The sequence below is a fragment of the Scylla paramamosain genome, chromosome 37, assembly GCF_035594125.1.
Source record: "Scylla paramamosain isolate STU-SP2022 chromosome 37, ASM3559412v1, whole genome shotgun sequence".
NCBI classification, from domain to species: Eukaryota; Metazoa; Arthropoda; class Malacostraca; order Decapoda; family Portunidae; genus Scylla; species Scylla paramamosain.
The window spans coordinates 11,974,250-11,992,022 of NC_087187.1; the positions used below are offsets into that span (position 1 = coordinate 11,974,250).

General features: G+C 41.7%; 1 protein-coding gene across 1 annotated transcript; it reads left to right on the forward strand.

Annotated features, from left to right (window-relative positions):
- Positions 1 to 374: 374 nt before the first annotated feature.
- On the forward strand, positions 375 to 12,205 carry LOC135091536 (uncharacterized). The gene is given in 5 exon segments (XM_063989275.1): positions 375 to 547; positions 1,154 to 1,233; positions 10,861 to 10,939; positions 10,941 to 11,455; positions 12,042 to 12,205. Coding segments are annotated over 5 exon segments (1,011 nt in total).
- Positions 12,206 to 17,773: the final 5,568 nt, after the last annotated feature.

Below are 17,773 nucleotides of genomic sequence, written 5' to 3' on the forward strand. Positions count from 1 at the left end.
AAGCTGTCAACATATGCTTGCCAAAACATTGTGACACAGGTTTTGTCGGAATTTCAAGAGAAGGTTTGGTAGAACACATCAGACAATGATCCTGTCAATAATCATTTTGTACTTCTAATCAAAACTGTAGCAGAGACGTATCTACAGGTGAGGTGTAGATACGCAACCAAACAGTTCACTGCCTGACATGTGTCATGTAAAAATGTTCAAAGTAGAACATAAATTGATAAGTTAATATTATTTAGTGGTATACAGTTCTGTAGATAAAATGTAGTTTAAGGACTTGTTCTCATGTAATTGTATAGCCATTAGTAATATAGCAGTTTAATTTCACAAGCACTGATATCATCATTGAATATAAACAGCGTAGAAGAATGGAAACAAAAATATGCCTCAGTGACCGCACGCCTGACACTGCCTTCAACATCGTGGCTGACTTCGGAGGGGGGCACTTCATCGCCCACTACCCTTTATACCTCCATGGTATGCTGCGTCCTGGAGAGGAAAAGCCATCAGGTCGTTGTAACTACTCCTGTGTCATCGAGTGGTAGGTGGTAGGAGTGGTATGATAGTATTGGCATGCTTGTCAGTGACAAACAGGCTTGGTTATGTCACACCCGGAAAGTACCGTTTTTATTTATGTAAGAGCGGCCAGGAAGCTCCTTTATTTTTGCCATGGAAGTGGCCTTTTCAGTTTCTTCGTTTTATGGGTGTGACATGTAAGTACTGAGGAGCACACAAGGCTGAGTGAAGGCTGAGTGTGCAATGCAGGTTCGGTGGAGGAAGACGTGTTCTCCAGTGCGGAGAACTGGAGGGGCCAATGAGTTGGCTTTGATTGGTGGTCCAGAAGGAGTTGTGCGGATAGGAAGCGACGAAGTTCCAGACGGCCAAGGCGTCTGGTGGATGAGCGGAGTGCCTTGAGGAAGCAGTGTCGTCATTGTCGCTGCTTGGTGGGTCTTATATTTGTGATATGAGGAGAAGGTATAGAAGGAGAAATAGGCTGAGAAAGCAGGAAAGGTGATTGAGTAGTGGAGTAGTGGAGCAGGAAGAGGGAAGAGTAAGAGGAAAAGGAAGAGGAAAAATGAGAGCAACAGAAGAAGCTGCATCACCCGTACCTGCAGAGGATAAATGCTATAATTATGACTCCTTGCAGGAGTAATTTTTCATGCCGACGTCGCAGTAGAGGCCACTTTATGTTCTGTGTGAGAGCCAGGGACAGGTCTCGTGAGAGGAGTAAGAGGAGAAGAAAAAGAAAGTGGACGAGTTTGTGTTCTGGAGAAGGGTAGAGTTGTAGCCCTATTTGTGTTTGCTATTGTGGTAGTGTCATAGCGTTCTTTTGTAAAGCTGTAATTTGTGTGCCTCCTCAACATGTGAATTGTATATTCATTAGTATAGAGTCGTAAGTTGACTTGCCATATGCCTAAAAATTTCATAAGTTTATGTAACTTCCAAAACTTGTCATTAAACGAGAGATATTATGAGTGGAAGAAGAAAAATAGAGACATGGAAGCAGCGAAGAGAGGGAGTAAGAGAGAAACAAAAAATGCCTCATGTAGGATAGTTTATGTTAAAAACCCGCACAGTCCCATATAGTCTTCTTCACCACTTAAGTTTGCTTATTTTCCTTAATCATGCAGAATTGAAATTAATACATGATATGAAAGAAGAGTTGCCCTTCCCTATAGGCTAGTCAGGTTTCAGCTAGCCCCAGTGATCCGTGATTAATAATTTTTTAAAAGTTAGCCTCCTTTTGAAGAAAATTTTGCGCTGTTTGTTAAAGGGGTGCCGAGCGAGTGACTGGCTGCTTCCCCCTCCTCGTCCTTTACCTGTTCTTCCCCCTTCCCCTTCGTCACATGAGTCACCGCCTGCTGCCTGAGCGACCAAGCAGTGTCTCTTTCCTACAGTTGGGCGTTGTATTTCGTAAAAAGAGGACGTGGTTAGCTTATTGTCGTGATGGAGCGCTGGGACGGGAGATCGTGGGATATATGTTAGAGGGATAAATGTATTTTCAACTGTAGCATTGGCCCCTGCTGTGCTAAATAGGATGAGCCCCTGTCAAGGGCTTGCCTAAGTGCTATGACAGATAAATTGTGATGGACTACGTAGTCTTACCACCTCCGTCACGGAGTCATGATTGTTTCGTGTCTTATTGGGAGTGGTTATCTGACCATCTTAGGCTCTGCCGGTTGTTGTTTACTTGTCAGTAGTGTTTTTTTGTGCTGTTAAATACAACTGGCGTTCAGAGTTCACTGCTGGGAGCTCTAAAGCCAGAGTTCATAACTCTGCGCGTGTGTGTAGCTGTCTGTAGTACTCTAGGGAACTGCATATAGACTACTCATGAGCAGAAGGATGTAATTTTTTGTGGGTGTGGGTGGTTTGTTTTTGGTGGGAGGTAGCTCACTGAATATTATAAACCTCATTTTTGTGTGTCCTTTTTCCTAACTGCCCCGTCTTCCCCACCCTTGCACGTGGTTTAGAAATCTTTCTCATCAAGTCGGAGTTTGTTTACTCTCTTCCCTGTGAATGTGTGAAACAGGGTGGCGGTGTCAGTTTTGATAGCTGTGGGCGACCAATAAGTGACCGGATTCGTCGCGTTTATGACGACTTTAGACTAGAAGGAACTAACCTCGGGAAATCTGACCCGAGTGTAGTGGCACCTGAGAAGGGGGATAATCCTGGGTCGTAAAAAAAAATAATAATAATAATAAAATAAATAAATAAATAAATAAATAAATAAACAAATAAATAAAAAAGTAAATTATATATATATATATATATATATATATATATATATATATATATATATATATATATATATATATATATATATATATATATATATATATATATATATATATATATATATATATATATATATATATATATATATATATATATATATATATATATATATATATATATATATATATATATATATATATATATATATATATATATATATATATATATATATATATATATATATATATATATATATATATATATATATATATATCCTTCCCCGCACATGATTATGTTAAAAGATGATGCAAGAAACGCACTAACATTCGAAAAAAAAAAAAACAGCACTGGTCCGGGATTAAAGTCACAGATACAAAATAAAGTCGGACAACGCTGTCTATCGGTCAAAAAGATGCGAAATATCATCAGAAAATGCAGCATCCTCCTTTAATTCACTTGCCTTATATCACTTTCAGTTTCTTTTTAATGTGAAATGGCACAAAAAAAAAAGAAAAAAAAAGAAAAAAAAAGAAAAAAAAAAAATATATATATATATATATATATATATATATATATATATATATATATATATATATATATATATATATATATATATATATATATATATATATATATATATATATATATATATATCATATTCTATACTCTATTCTTCGAAATACATTCCTACGGGAACTTAAATGCTGTGATGCTGTGGTTACTTCTCGCTGGTTGGCCGATGAAAAGCGCTTGCCTTTTGGGAGAAGAAAGGCAAACGCAACACTGGGCGCGTATGCTTCCTCATGCCTTGAGACCATAATGCTTGACTTGTCGGTGACATTACTGAAAACGCCTTAACTTGTTACTCAAGGCGTTGGCTATAACTTCTTCTCTAGCTAGCTGTAGTACGTCATACCCCGCTCCTCATCAAATTGCGATCCAACCTGTCCGAGCGAGTGCTTGTGAGACCGGCAGTAAAGAATCTCTGCTGGCCTTTTGTTCCATAAAATATTTATGTATATTGTAAATTACCTCCTTTGCTTGGCTGTGCAGAATACGAGAGTGGGAAGCTGGAGTACTTTCCATGACGACAGAATGACCAGAAATAATTAATCTAACCTGGGCCTACAGCAGGCCAGCTGGGCGGGGCCTTGGGGAGTCAAGGACATTGGGGCGGCAACGTTGCATGATCTGTATGTGTTGCCAAGCATACCAGAAGATATACAGAGTCGTTTGTTCTAATCTTCAAATCGAAAACCATTCTATAAGCCATGCAGTCGCATATAAAATAATATAATTTTAGATAAATTAACGCAAATGATGGCAGTATGAGCGAGAGTTAGAGATCGCTATGTGCCTGTCATGTGTGAACGTGACACCAAACCGGGACAGGTTAGTCAAGTTAGTCTGGAAGACCTATAGCAGCATTCATTTTATCTTCGCAAACCACAATCCCATAATCAAACCATCAACTAAAACCGGTAAAAATAAAAATAATTGTCTTGAAGAGAGGAAGAAAGCGACTGACCCGTTGGCCTTATATTTTGGACCACCTAACTCCCTGTACACCAACATATGTGCACAACACCATCTTACTGTGGAAAACTCTATTGGTAGATGCTGAATAAAAGACAAACTATGTTAATTATTAAAGACGATAAATCTGAATGAAAAAAAAAAAAGATAAATAAGTAAGAAAATAAATAATTAAAAACAATCCATACATAAACAAAACCGAATTTATGTATATATATATATATATATATATATATATATATATATATATATATATATATATATATATATATATATATATATATATATATATATATATATATATATATATATATATATATATATATATATATATATATATATATATATATATATATATGTGATAATAAATAATAATAATAATAATAAACGGTTTATTCTTTAGGCAGTCAACAAACTGAAAATGTACATTGGGGGTGGGGAAATACTTGACATTAATCCTAAAGGTAAGTCAAATCTAGAAGAGACTATTGATTGGTGGCTCGCACCATGGTGGGAATCGCACTGAGTCTGTACCGGTCCGTACGTGGCGCCTTTAGGGGCGTTATCTTATTGTGGTGTCTGGTGGCACGGGTAGGGCGAAGCGCGTCAGGCGGCAGCATGTTTCTGAGAGGTGGATGATTCAGAAGTCCCCTTCCAAACTTCTCCAAAGCCTCACTGTACCTGGTGGATAGTCTGGACAGCTTCAGGGTGTTCAGGGCTTCTTCATAGGTGGTGTATGCAGGGCCAAGGATGACCCTGCATGCCCTTTTCTGCACACTCTCCAACTGTAGCTGTTGAGTTTGTGTGAGGGAGGAGGACCACGCTGGGGAGGCGTACATGAGTTTGGGGAGGATGAAAGTAAGATACACCCCCCTTAACTCATCTGTCGGCGTCCCCAGCGACCTGAGTCTGCGTAGCATGTACAGCCTGTAGGTAGCTGATCTTATGGTGCTGGCGACATGCTGCTTCCAGGTCAGCTGGTCGTCCACCGTGACTCCGAGGAGCTTGGTACATCGGACCACCTGGAGGGGGTGAGGGCCCACTGAGAGCTGGGGAGGGGGCACTGGTACAGAGGAGGTACAGAAATGCATCACCACAGTTTTGTTGTGGTTGATGGTCATCCTGCTCTCCTCCGTCCACGTCTGCAGCCGCTCCAGGATCGCTTGCAGTGGCGAGTAGTCCGGGTTCTTGATGGAAACTGGGACGCCCACGGTGCAGTCGTCCACATACTTCCAGCGATGGGGGTGTCAGTGAGGGCGTCGTTAATGAGGAGGAGGAAGCATAGAGGACCCATCTTGGTCCCCTGGGGGACCCCACAAGTCAGCTGTTGGAAAGTAGAGACAGAGCCCTGATAGCGAACGGCCTGACGCCTCCCTGTGAGGAAGTCGGCTAGCCACGCTATCAGGTTAGGAGGGAGACCCAGACTCACTGCCTTGCTGATGACAACAGTGTGATCAACAAGATCAAAAGCCTTTTTGAAGTCCACAAAAGCAACAGCTAGAGAGGTGTTTCGCTTGTCCAGGTGGCTGTGGATGAATTCAAGGAAGGTGGTCAGGTAATGGGAGGTGGAGGTGGCTTTAATATTTCCAAACTGTCTGATATCCACGGTATTACAGATTTTGGTGTAGGCCCAGTCATATACAAAATCTTCACAAATAAGGCTAGGGATGGGGGTGATAGAGACTGGTCTGAGGTCATTGAGTGACTGTGGACTGGAGGTTTTGGGGATGGGGATGACGTAAGATGTCTTCCAGTCCTCGGGGCAAGAGTGTTGGGAGAGTGAAGCGTTTATTATTGAGCATAGCGGTGTTGCTAGCTCTACAGCAAATTCCTTGTAAATTTTTATAGGAAGGTCAGTGGGTGTGGTGGATCTTGGTTTGAATTTGAGTATTCTCTTAAAAACATCCACCGCCTGGACACTGGGGGGATGAGAGGGGGCCGGAAGATAGGCAGGAAGCAGAGTGGTGTGGAGGGGAGGAAAGGTTTGACAGATAGCAGCAAAGTGATCGTTCATCTCCTGAGCCGCGAGAGTAGCAGGAAGGTGTGAGGTGCAAGGAAGAGACGAAGTGTGCTTTTGTAGGCCACACAAAGCTTTGATCTTAGCGTACCACTGTCTGTTGTTGGTCAGCTTGAGGTGGTGTATCTTGTCTGGGTAATAGTTTGCCTTTGCAGCCTTAATCTCCCTGATTACTCTGTTTCTTAGTTTCCTGTAAAGGACCGGGCAGGAGTGGAACGCCCAGGTCCGCTGACGCATGAGTCTTTTAATGCGGGGTGTCTTCCAGGGAGCATATGTGTATGTGTGTGTGTGTGTGTGTGTGTGTGTGTTCTTATCAATGTGCCCTAGGGAAGGTGTGTATGTGTGTGGGTCTGTGTATGTGCTTATGTGTTTTGTTGGGTGGCTCTGGAGATGTGTGTGGACCCCTGAGCATGAGAATTGGCGGGAGATGTGGCGCGGGTTGACGTCACTCCGCAAGGCGCGGAGGGCGGGGGGCCCATCATGACCGGATATACGATAATTATCGTATTTATACGATAAATTTATGTTTGGTACGATAAACGATAACGTCCATACGATATATGATAATTTAGTTTTGTGCAAAAATAAATGAAGCAATAACATAATACAACTTTGGGAAAAAAAAAAATCTTAAAATAAGCCATAAATTATTTGGATTTTATAATGTAATTCTTTAAATTACATTGTAAAATATGTCTTGTACTCATGTACGAGACTGTGACGTGATGTTAACGTTAGCCTCCTTCCCACGAGGCGGGCAGTCCGAGTATGGGACAGGAGATTTACCAGTATCAGACCTGTCCACCTCGCGTCTAACCCACCGCTGCATCCCAATAATCGCTCCCAGTACTTGATGCGGACCGCCGCCGTTCACTTGCAGTTTCTCTTGCTCCTCCTTCGCGTTCGTCGCGTATTTGCAGTAACGCTGGCAACAAAATGTCTGATAGTGCAAAAGACAAAAGAAACGATACTGGAGAAAACACCTCCAGTAGTGATATATTAAAAAAAATATAGATAGGAGTGGGAAAAACAGTATCCTTGGTTACAGCCCTCAAAGAAAAGTTTCTTTAAGGCGCTGTGTCGTGTGTGTGGAGTAGAAATTTCTGCTCATATACCACGGATTAAGTTGCACGATAAGAGCATCAAACACAAGAAATTATCAGTACCTTCAACTTCAAAGAAAATATCTGAGGCATTTGCGAGTGGTGAAGTTAAGAAAAGCAAAAGTGATGCAATAAAGACAGCAGCAGAAATAAAACTAACCGCTTTCATGGTAGAACATAACGTCTTTAGAGCTGCAGAGGAGGCAGTAGACATCTGCCGAAACGATAATGAGGTCTAATGCACTGTTCAGGGGGTGCTGTGAACTTATCATTAAACCCAGCTGTGACCTCACTGAGCGTTTCCCTTTGTGTCTCACAACACAAGGGGGCAGTCACAGCCTGCCCTCTAAAGACAACTCTCTTCCTCCACACAAAACTACAAGCACCTAATAACACACACACCCTTCACTCAAAAATTCTAAAATCATCATGGCGACCGCTACACCAGCCTCGGAGTCCCCATCTGGGGAGGGGACCATAAATGTCCCAAGGTCGGACTGCCTTTCTGTCGACGACCCTAAGTGTCTTGACACCCCCCCTCAACTTTTTCTTCATTAACTTCTGCAACATTCGCTGTCTAAGATCTAATTTTCAATCTGTAGAACACCACCTCTCCTGTTCTGAACCTCATCTTCTTTTCCTCACTGAAACTCAGGTGTCTGAGGCAACTGACAGTAGCCCCTTTTCTGTTTCCTCCTACTTTCTCTATCCTCATTTTCGATCCAAAGCTGGATGCTGCGTTTATGTGCGCAATGACTTAAATTGCTCTCGTGTCCACGCTCTTGAATCTTCCGAGTTTTCCACCATCTGGCTATGACTACAGAGTCACTCTCATACTAAATTTATCTGTGCTGTGTACCTCTCTCCTAACTCCTCTGACTATAAGAAATTCTTTGACTACTTAACTTCCAAAGTGGAGCACATTCTGACCCTCTTCCCTTTAGCAGAGATCTCCATTCTTGGAGACTTCAATGTTCACCACCAGCTTTGGCTTTCCTCTCCCTTCACTGACCATCCTGGTGAACTAGCCTGCAACTTTGCTATCCTCCATGACCTAGAGCAATTGGTACAACACCTTACTCGTATTCCTGACCGTCTTGGAGATACGGCCAACATTCTTGACCTTTTCCTGACCTCTAATCCTTCTGCTTATGCTGTCACCCTTTCTTCTCCGTTGGGCTCCTCCGATCACAATCTCATATCTTTATCTTGTCCTATCACTCCAATCCCTCCTCAGGATCCCCCTAAGCGAAGGTGCCTCTGGCGTTTTGCCTCTGCTAGTTGGGGGGAACTGAGGAGCTATTTTGCTGATTTTCTTTGGAATGACTACTGCTTCCGTGTCAGAGACCCGTCATTGTGTGCTGAGCGCATAACAGAGGTGATAGTGTCTGGCATGGAGGCCTCACTCTTTTTCTCGTCCTAAACCTTCTAAACCTTGGTTTAACACAGCTTGTTCTCTTGCTATACATGATAGAGAGGTGGCCCACAAAAAGTACTTAAGCCTTCCATCACCAGAATCTCATGCACTTTATATTTCTGCCCGGAACCATGCCAAGTCTGTTCTCCAACTAGCGAAAAACTCCTTCATTAACAGAAAATGTCAAAATCTTTCCAGATCTAACTCCCCTCGTGATTTCTGGCATCTAGCCAAAAATATCTCCAATAACTTTACTTCTTTTTCTTTCCCTCCTCTACTTCAACCAGATGGCACCACTGCTATCACATCTATTTATAAAGCTGGACTCTTTGCTCAAACCTTTGCTAAAAACTCTACCTTGGACGATTCTGGGCTTGTTTCTCCCTCTTCTCCACCCTCTGACTACTTCATGCCACCTATTAAAATTCTTCACAATGATGTTTTCCATGCCCTAGCTGGCTTAAACCCTTGGAAGGCTTATGGACCTGATGGGGTCCCTCCTATTGTTCTCCGAAACTGTGCCTCCGTGCTTGCACCTTGCCTAGTCAAACTCTTTCAGCTCCATCTGTCAACATCTACCTTTCCTTCTTGCTGGAAGTTTGTCTACATTCAACCTGTTCCTAAAAAGGGTGACCTGCCTATCTAAAGTTTTTGAATCTATCCTCAACAGGAAGATTCTTAAACATCTATCACTTCACAACCTTGTATCTGATCGCCAGTATGGGTTCCGTCAAGGCCGCTCTACTGGTGATCTTCTGGCTTTCCTTACTGAGTCTTGGTCATCCTCTTTTAGAGATTTTGGTGAAACTTTTGCTGTTGCCTTGGACATATCAAAAGCTTTTGATAGAGTCTGGCAAAAAGCTTTGATTGCCAAACTACCCTCCTACGGTTTCTATCCTTCTCTCTGTAACTTCATCTCAAGTTTCCTTTCTGACCGTTCTGTTGCTGCTGTGGTAGACGGTCACTGTTCTTCTCCTAAATCTATTAACAGTGGTGTTCCTCAGGGTTCTGTCCTGTCACCCACTCTCTTATTATTCATTAATGATCTTCTAAACCAAACTTCTTTTCCTATCCACTCCTATGCTGATGATACCACCCTGCACTTTTCCACGTCTTTTCATAGACGTCCAACCCTTCAGGAGGTAAACATATCACGCAGGGAAGCCACGGAACGCCTGACTTCTGATCTTTCTAGAATTTCTGATTGGGGCAGAGCAAACTTGGTATTGTTCAATGCCTGAAAAACTCAATTCCTCCATCTATCAACTCGACACAACCTTCCAGACAACTATCCCCTCTTCTTCAATGACACTCAACTGTCCCCCTGTTCTACACTGAACATCCTCGGTCTGTCCTTTACTTATAATCTGAACTGGAAACTTCACATCTCATCTCTAGCTAAAACAGCTTCTATGAAGTTAGGTGTTCTGAGACGTCTCCGCCAGTTTTTCTCACCCCCCCAGCTGCTAACTCTGTACAAGGGCCTTATCCGTCCATGTATGGAGTATGCTTCACATGTCTGGGGGGGTTCCACTCATACTGCTCTTCTAGACAGGGTGAAATCAAAAGCTTTTCGTCTCATCAACTCCTCTCCTCTAACTGACTGTCTTCAGATTCTCTCTCACCGCCGCAATGTTGCATATCTAGCTGTCTTCTACCGCTATTTTCATGCTAACTGCTCTTCTGATCTTGCTAACTGCATGCCCCCCCTCCTTCCGCGGCCTCGCTGCACAAGACTTTCTTCTTTCTCTCACCCCTATTCTGTCCACCTCTCTAACGCAAGAGTTAACCAGTATTCTCAATCATTCATCCCTTTCTCTGGTAAACTCTGGAACTCCCTGCCTGCTTCTGTATTTCCACCTTCCTATGACTTGAATTCCTTCAAGAGGGAGGTTTCAAGACATTTATCCACCAATTTTTGACCACTGCTTTGACCCTTTTATGGGACTGGCATTTCAGTGGGCATTTTTTTTATTAGATTTTTGTTGCCCTTGGCCAGTGTCCTTCCTACATAAAAAAAAAAAAAGATCTTTTGTGTGACATAGTGAAGGACTGCTTTCCTGATTCTGCCATAGCAAAGGAATTACACATGAAAAGAACGAAATGCCACAGTGTACGAAAGTCATGGCAAAATGTTATCAAGTAGAATTGGCAGAAAACTAAAGAAAACAAAGTTTAGCATATTGGTGGACGAATCAACAGACGTTTCAACCTTGCAAAACTTGTGCATAATGGTACGTTTTGCAGATGTAAGTGAAGTCGTAAGCAGATTTTGGAGTCTGGTGCCACGATTCACTGCTGAAGATCCAGGAGCAATTGAGGGTGGAACGAGAAGAATATTTTCTGCAATTATGAAGACGCTAAGTGATTTTGATATACGTGTTGCTAATATTATTGGTTTTGGATGTGATGGGTGCAGCACAATGATGGGGGGGCATAATTCCGTAAGTAGCGGATTCAAAGAAGTGTGTCCTGGGGTATTTATTATGAAATGTATATGTCACTCGGCACATTTATGTGCCTCTGAGGCATGTAAAGAACTACCCAACAGTGTCGAACAGTTAGCAGATAATGTTCACAACATACTAAGACAATCATCAAAGAGATTAGCTCAGTTTTTCGGGTTTCAAGAATTTGCTGGTATACAAAAGCACCGCATTTTAACACTCTCCAGAACGCGCTGGCTTTCATATGGAGCAGTCGTTAGAAGATTACTAGAATAATGGAGACCTCTCCAGATGTATTTTACTGACCTGCACTTCAAGCACCCAGGAAAGTATAGTGCAACTTCAATAGTACAGACATATGAAATGCTACATGATCCCTACTGCACGCTGTATTTTTGCTTCTTGAATTCAGTGCTGCAAAAATTTTCAGACTTTAGTTTGCTGTTTCAGAGTGAGTGTGTTGTTATAACCTCATTGCACAGCAAAGCTTGTGAGTTTTACAAGGACATTCTGCTAATGTATATGAACCGGGGTCATGTAATGAAAAAGAGTTTGGCTGATGCTGATCCAGGTGACGAGCGAAAATTTGTTGCTTGAGCAGGTATACTTGGGGGCATCAGTGCTAAAAAGAACAACAGAAAACCCAGCGCTATACAACGGCAAAACAAAGATGAAAGAATTCTGTCTCACATGTCGAACATTTCTTGTCATTACTGCCAAAGAAATAAAGAAGAGGTTTGACTTTGTTGACACAGTTTTATCAAGACTTGACTTGCTAGACCCAGCCAATGCTCTTTGGCACCAAGGAATTCGCGAACAAAGTCTTGTTTCAATGGCAAGCTCTTTACCTAGAATTACTGAGCAAGATGACGTGACTCTTCAGAAACTGGATAATGAGTGGAGAAGGCTTGGCATGGACAGTTTTACCTGGAGAAGTAACTAGCATGGCTCAACAGAAGGAAACGTTCTCGGATAAATTTTTTGAAAAGTAAAAACCGTGCTTGATCATGACGGAACACCAAAATATGAATGTGTGGCAAATTTTGCTTTGTCAGTACTGTCGCTCCCTCATTCCAATGCCGATTGCGAACGGTGCTTCTCAGACATTAATAGGATGAAAAGTAAAGATAGAAAAAGACTTAAAAATGACACTGTTAGAGACGTGCTATTAGCCAGACAGAGTGTAAAATGTAAGAAAAATAGCAACTGTATAACTTTTACGCCTACCTACAAGAGCTATGCTGTGCTACATGAATTCAAACATCATGTACCCGAGTAAAGCTGCGGAGGAGGAGGAGGGGGAGGAGGTTTCAGACATATCCGTGGTCTGGTTAGTTCATGAACGATTTGTACAGTAGAACTATATTACTATAAGATAACATCAATAATTATATTATATATATATATATATATATATATATATATATATATATATATATATATATATATATATATATATATATATATATATATATATATATATATATATATATATATATATATATATATATATATATATATATATATATATATATATATATATATATATATAGCATGTTAACGTTGTAGCTTGACAGCATTAAATCAAATAAATGACTGTACTGACATGTTCGTACAGCAAACATTGGTTTTCTGATTCAATACGATAATTCAGACCAAAATACGATAATTTTGACCAAAGATGTACGATATTACTGTCACTGGCATCTGGTCACGCTGGAGGGGACCCCGCAGAGTGGCCAGTTGCCGCTGGATTGTAATAAAGGTGATACGTACGCCGCCCACCTCCCCCACCTGCCTGAGGCCTTTGTCTGCGTTCGTGGGTACGTGTTGCGCTATGCACCCGACTAGGGACGCTGGGTATCAGACTGTTGTGTCATGCGAGTGATTGTAAACCTAGGGAAGTAGGAACTGTTCCTTGTGTTCGTGTGACGGTGTATTGTGACCGTGAGAAGAATAAACCGAGTCCACATGCTTTTCGTCTCTCTCTCTCTCTCTCTCTCTCTCTCTCTCTCTGCCTGGTGACTGCCACATGATAGGGATTTTCCTGGCTACTGAGAAAGTGTCTCTCAGCCTGCAGAGTACAGGGAACCCAGTGAAATTTTCCCCCAAGCTTCTGTGTAGCCAGAGTAGGTGTAAGTTACGAGTGGCCCTTTCCTGTTTCCCCTTTCTCACTCCTGAACTTCTGGAGAACGCGGCTGGTGAAACTGGGTGCGTTGGAGCGCAGACGTGAAGGTGCTGTGGGGAGGGTGGTGACGGGGGCCCCGAGATATTGTTGCGTGCAGTGATGTAAGGCGATGTTGAAAAAAAAAAAAAAAAAAAAGGATGGAAAGAAGACGAACGAGAAAGGGAGAGAAAGAGATAGATGAGAAAGGAGACAGGTTGGGAATGAGAATTGGACGCGTTTCTGACGCGGTAGACGTCAGCCCGCAGGTTTTAGTATAACAATCATCCACATAAAGCGTTTTGCCCGAAACCCTAACGCCGCCTCGGGGAGTCGTTAGGGTTTCCGGGAGGACAAACCCAAATACTCGCTCTGATTGGCTGAAAGGTGTTGCCACTCCTTTATTATTAAAAAAAAAAATGACGATTCTGAGGATTGTCCATAGGGCCTGAATTAAGAGTTGTATCGTCTCGGGATATCTGGAGGCTGTTCAGACCATGGTCTACTGAGTGACATCCGTGGCGGTTCAATGTTACTGTGACTTCGAATTTCTAGTTATGGAAACTTGTAATTTACGCATTATTTTCGTAGGATACTAAATGAAATATAAGGATGACTAGATATCTTTACTGTTCTTTGCTATTGACATATGTATAGTAACAGAATTGTCGAAATATGAGGTTTATTTTGAAATCCTGCGGCTACAAGACGAACACCGCCTAGATCATGGCGCGGCTCTCGTACCAAGGACGGCCTTAACTCTACCGCCACCGCCACCTCACTGCTCATTAACTACCCCAGGACACGCTATTCATCACCCACTTCAGGTGTGTGTGTGTGTGTGTGTGTGTGTGTGACAGCTCTATGGGCGGCCATGTGGGGCGCCCATGGAAGACCGCAGGGGTGACTGAATAGTTGGTGTGAGTGGTGAGTTGGAGGATGTTTGAGTGGTGTTATGGGGATGAGTGCTGAGCTGTGCCTGACCTAGGTAGTGAAGGCACGTGGTGGGGATGCGGTCCTTTGTGTAGTGTGTGGTCGGAGGCACATGTGTCTGCGGGAGGCCTTGTGGAGGAAGAGTGACGAGCATGAGAAGCCCTTGAGGGAGGTGTCCCCTTTATTGTGGTAGCAGGCTGCGGTCTGGAAGGGCGTAGGGCCTGGTAGGTGAGTCGTGCGAGTCCTGAGGCAGAACTCTAAAGTAGTGAAGTTTTGGGTGAGGTGTCCCCGAGCAGTGACTGGCGTGAGAGGGCTGTAGCCCAACTCGTCCCATCACCAAGTGACTACCAACTCGATCCATTGCCAACTCGGCCCACTACCAGCTCGGCCCACTGTATACCAACTCGGCCCATGCCATACACATCACATCCAAATTTACTTTGTTAAAGCTATTTATAGGTTTGTGCATTGGGCTTTTTATTGTTGAAAGTGTTACATTGGGGTTCTTATTGTTGAAAGTTCAAGGCAAAAGTTAAGTTCAAAATGCATGAAACTATTAAAGCATGCCATAATTCGTAAGAAAAATAAAAACATACGACTAAATTCATAAAACTATAAAAAGCATGTCAGAATTCATAAAACTATAAAGTCATATCGTAAAATTCGTACAACTTTATAAATAAAAGTCTTAATTCATGAAAATACAAAAGCATACGTTAAAATTCATAAAGTCATTAAAACGTTAAAATTCCTAAAACAACAAAAACACATTGTTAAAAGTTTTTAAAAATAATAATGTTCATATTAAGAAACATAGATGGCAATATGATGAGAAACTGCCTTCAGTAATTGTTTGGCCGATCTTTCATCATTATTATATTCGTCCCATAGTTTTACATGTTGGCCGTGATGTTTATTATACTTATGTTGCTGCTTTCTCAAAATCTTCCTTTCTAACAGCAGCCGCATCTGTAAATGAACTGTCTTTGCCTCATCATGTAGGAGCTTTAAAAGTAAATAAAAAATTAAGTTTCCTTTCCTTGCCTTTAAGTTTATTTTGTTATTCCATCCCTCAACATCGTTATTTATTCTGATGCTCCGACCGAAGACGCACCACGTGTGAGGAGGCCATATTGCAGAACTGATCCATGTGTCTTTCACATAATTTAAAAGGCTTATGAGTTCTTTCACCCCTGCAGCTTTCCTATAAAACCTGATAAAAAGCTCTTCTATATGTTCCTGTGGCATGTATGGGAGCGACAACAACTGCCTTAAAAACTTGTTAGTGCCGACATCGTTTGTGTAAGAACTATGAAGGCCTAATTCTTGCACTTTCCTCCACACAGCCTGGCCCCAGTGGAAAGCACAACCACGAATCGTAACATTTGATAAAATGTCGGGAATAGCACGCCATACACTGGCTTCAGAGTCAATCAAAACTTCTTCAACTTTAAGGGCATGCTCACCTATCTGCTCTCATATTTCACAAAGAACTTTTTTGTAGTCTGCGCCTTTTTCCTGACATAAGCGCAAACAAAAGGGGAACTTGCTTCAATTGCCCATCATATTTTACAAATGCATGGATGCTGAACAGGTGTGTAAATGGTTTGCATACTATTTTTAAAGTAGCATCGGCATACCACTGCTTCGCTTTAGTTAGTAACTTAAGTTGATCATCTGTGGCAAATATCAAATGCCGTCTCTTTCCGACAGTAATGTCCCGTTGCAAAAAGCTTTTCAGGAATGTGGGCATCGCTAATTTCGTAATCGAGGTCTTGCGGTTCTCGTGGTCGATTTGCCTTCCGTTTACGATTTCCCTGCCTTGCAAGATTTAATGGAGCCGGTAGACATGAAACAGGAATGGTAAGATTTACTTGCTCCCGAAGTACCTCGTCAACAATATCAGAAGCAGGGCGAAAGACGCCTTCCATTGCCTTTTCCTTTACGAGTGTACACACCTTACATTTTACAGCACAGCTGGTCTCGGGTGGATGGCAGTGTTCAGCATGCCCTCTAATAAAAGTGTCAATCAGTTTCGGATTTCCTCTTTGTGAAGATGATTCAATCTTTTCATATGTTACTGTCTCCCATGAGGGAGACATTTCCATTGGCGTAGGATCCTCAATTGAAGAACCACCACTGACATTTGACACTCCACCTTTAAAAGAATCCAGATTCTCGCTATGCACATCACTCATTGCCACTACACCCTCAAAAATATCCTGTGTTTGCACTCGAAACTACACAAGTTTCCCCCGGACTTCGTTTTTCTTGAATACACATGTGACACATTCAGTCAATATAACCTTCTTTAACAGCAGTCCTGTATTGCTCCCGGTTGATCCCACTTCCGCAGGTCCGGTGCTGCCAGTAGCTACATCCATTGCAGTGCTTCCTGCTATATGTAAAGAACACGTTACAGTTTGAAACATACAATATTATTATTACACATGACATGTGTGACATGTCATTGGAGTACTATTTACTTTAAAGTTAAAGCTTAACTGGCGGGGACGGACAGTTTCACAGCATATCAAGCACTGGCCAGCCATATTGTTCTAGCTGCTTGAAGACTAGTATTAGATTCGTGACCATATAAATTATATAAGCTATGGTTCAGTCTCGAAAATTATTCAAAGTCTTGAACTCCAACTATTACAATGAGACACATAAGTGCTTGTATAAAGAAGGTTCTTAACCAGATTAAGTAAGCTATGGTTCAGGCTTAATGAGGATTCAATGCATTGAACCCCATATACGAAACACCTATTACAGTGAGACACTTGTGTGGTAGTGTCAAGATTATTCCACCAGAATAATATAAATCTCCCTGTACCAAATATACAGTGTGTGTAGGAATACTAACGACAAATAGTACGTGGAGTCTTAAAGCTTTAACTAACTCACAATGGCACATACCTCTACACTTTAAACAACCACACACCTGCCTCATTCCTCACAGAGAGAGGAACATTGTCACTGACAAGGTACAAAACCTTACATATATTCTTGCATTATAACCTTGAACCAAGTACTGCTCCAAGCTATATATGATGAGCATGTCAACGAAAACCTTTCTACCTACACTTGTATTTTTTGGCTACATAGTACAGATATATTCCTATATTTCTTCATATATTCCTTATCATCTGCATTATTATTGTCTTTTTTATTTTTTATGTGTGCATATTTACTGAGAAAATACAATTTTCATCCACGAAGGGCACCATAAGGATAAATTAAGCAATGAGTGAAACAAGGGGTAAAGAATACATACTTTATTTATGTAAGATCAATTAGGTAGTAAAGACCATGAAACCTGTCACAATTATTTAAAGAAATTTAAAATCTTGGCTATTTATCCATCTGATAATGAAGTCAAAGTCAGTTAGTCATTTCCCGAGTGGTTTGATG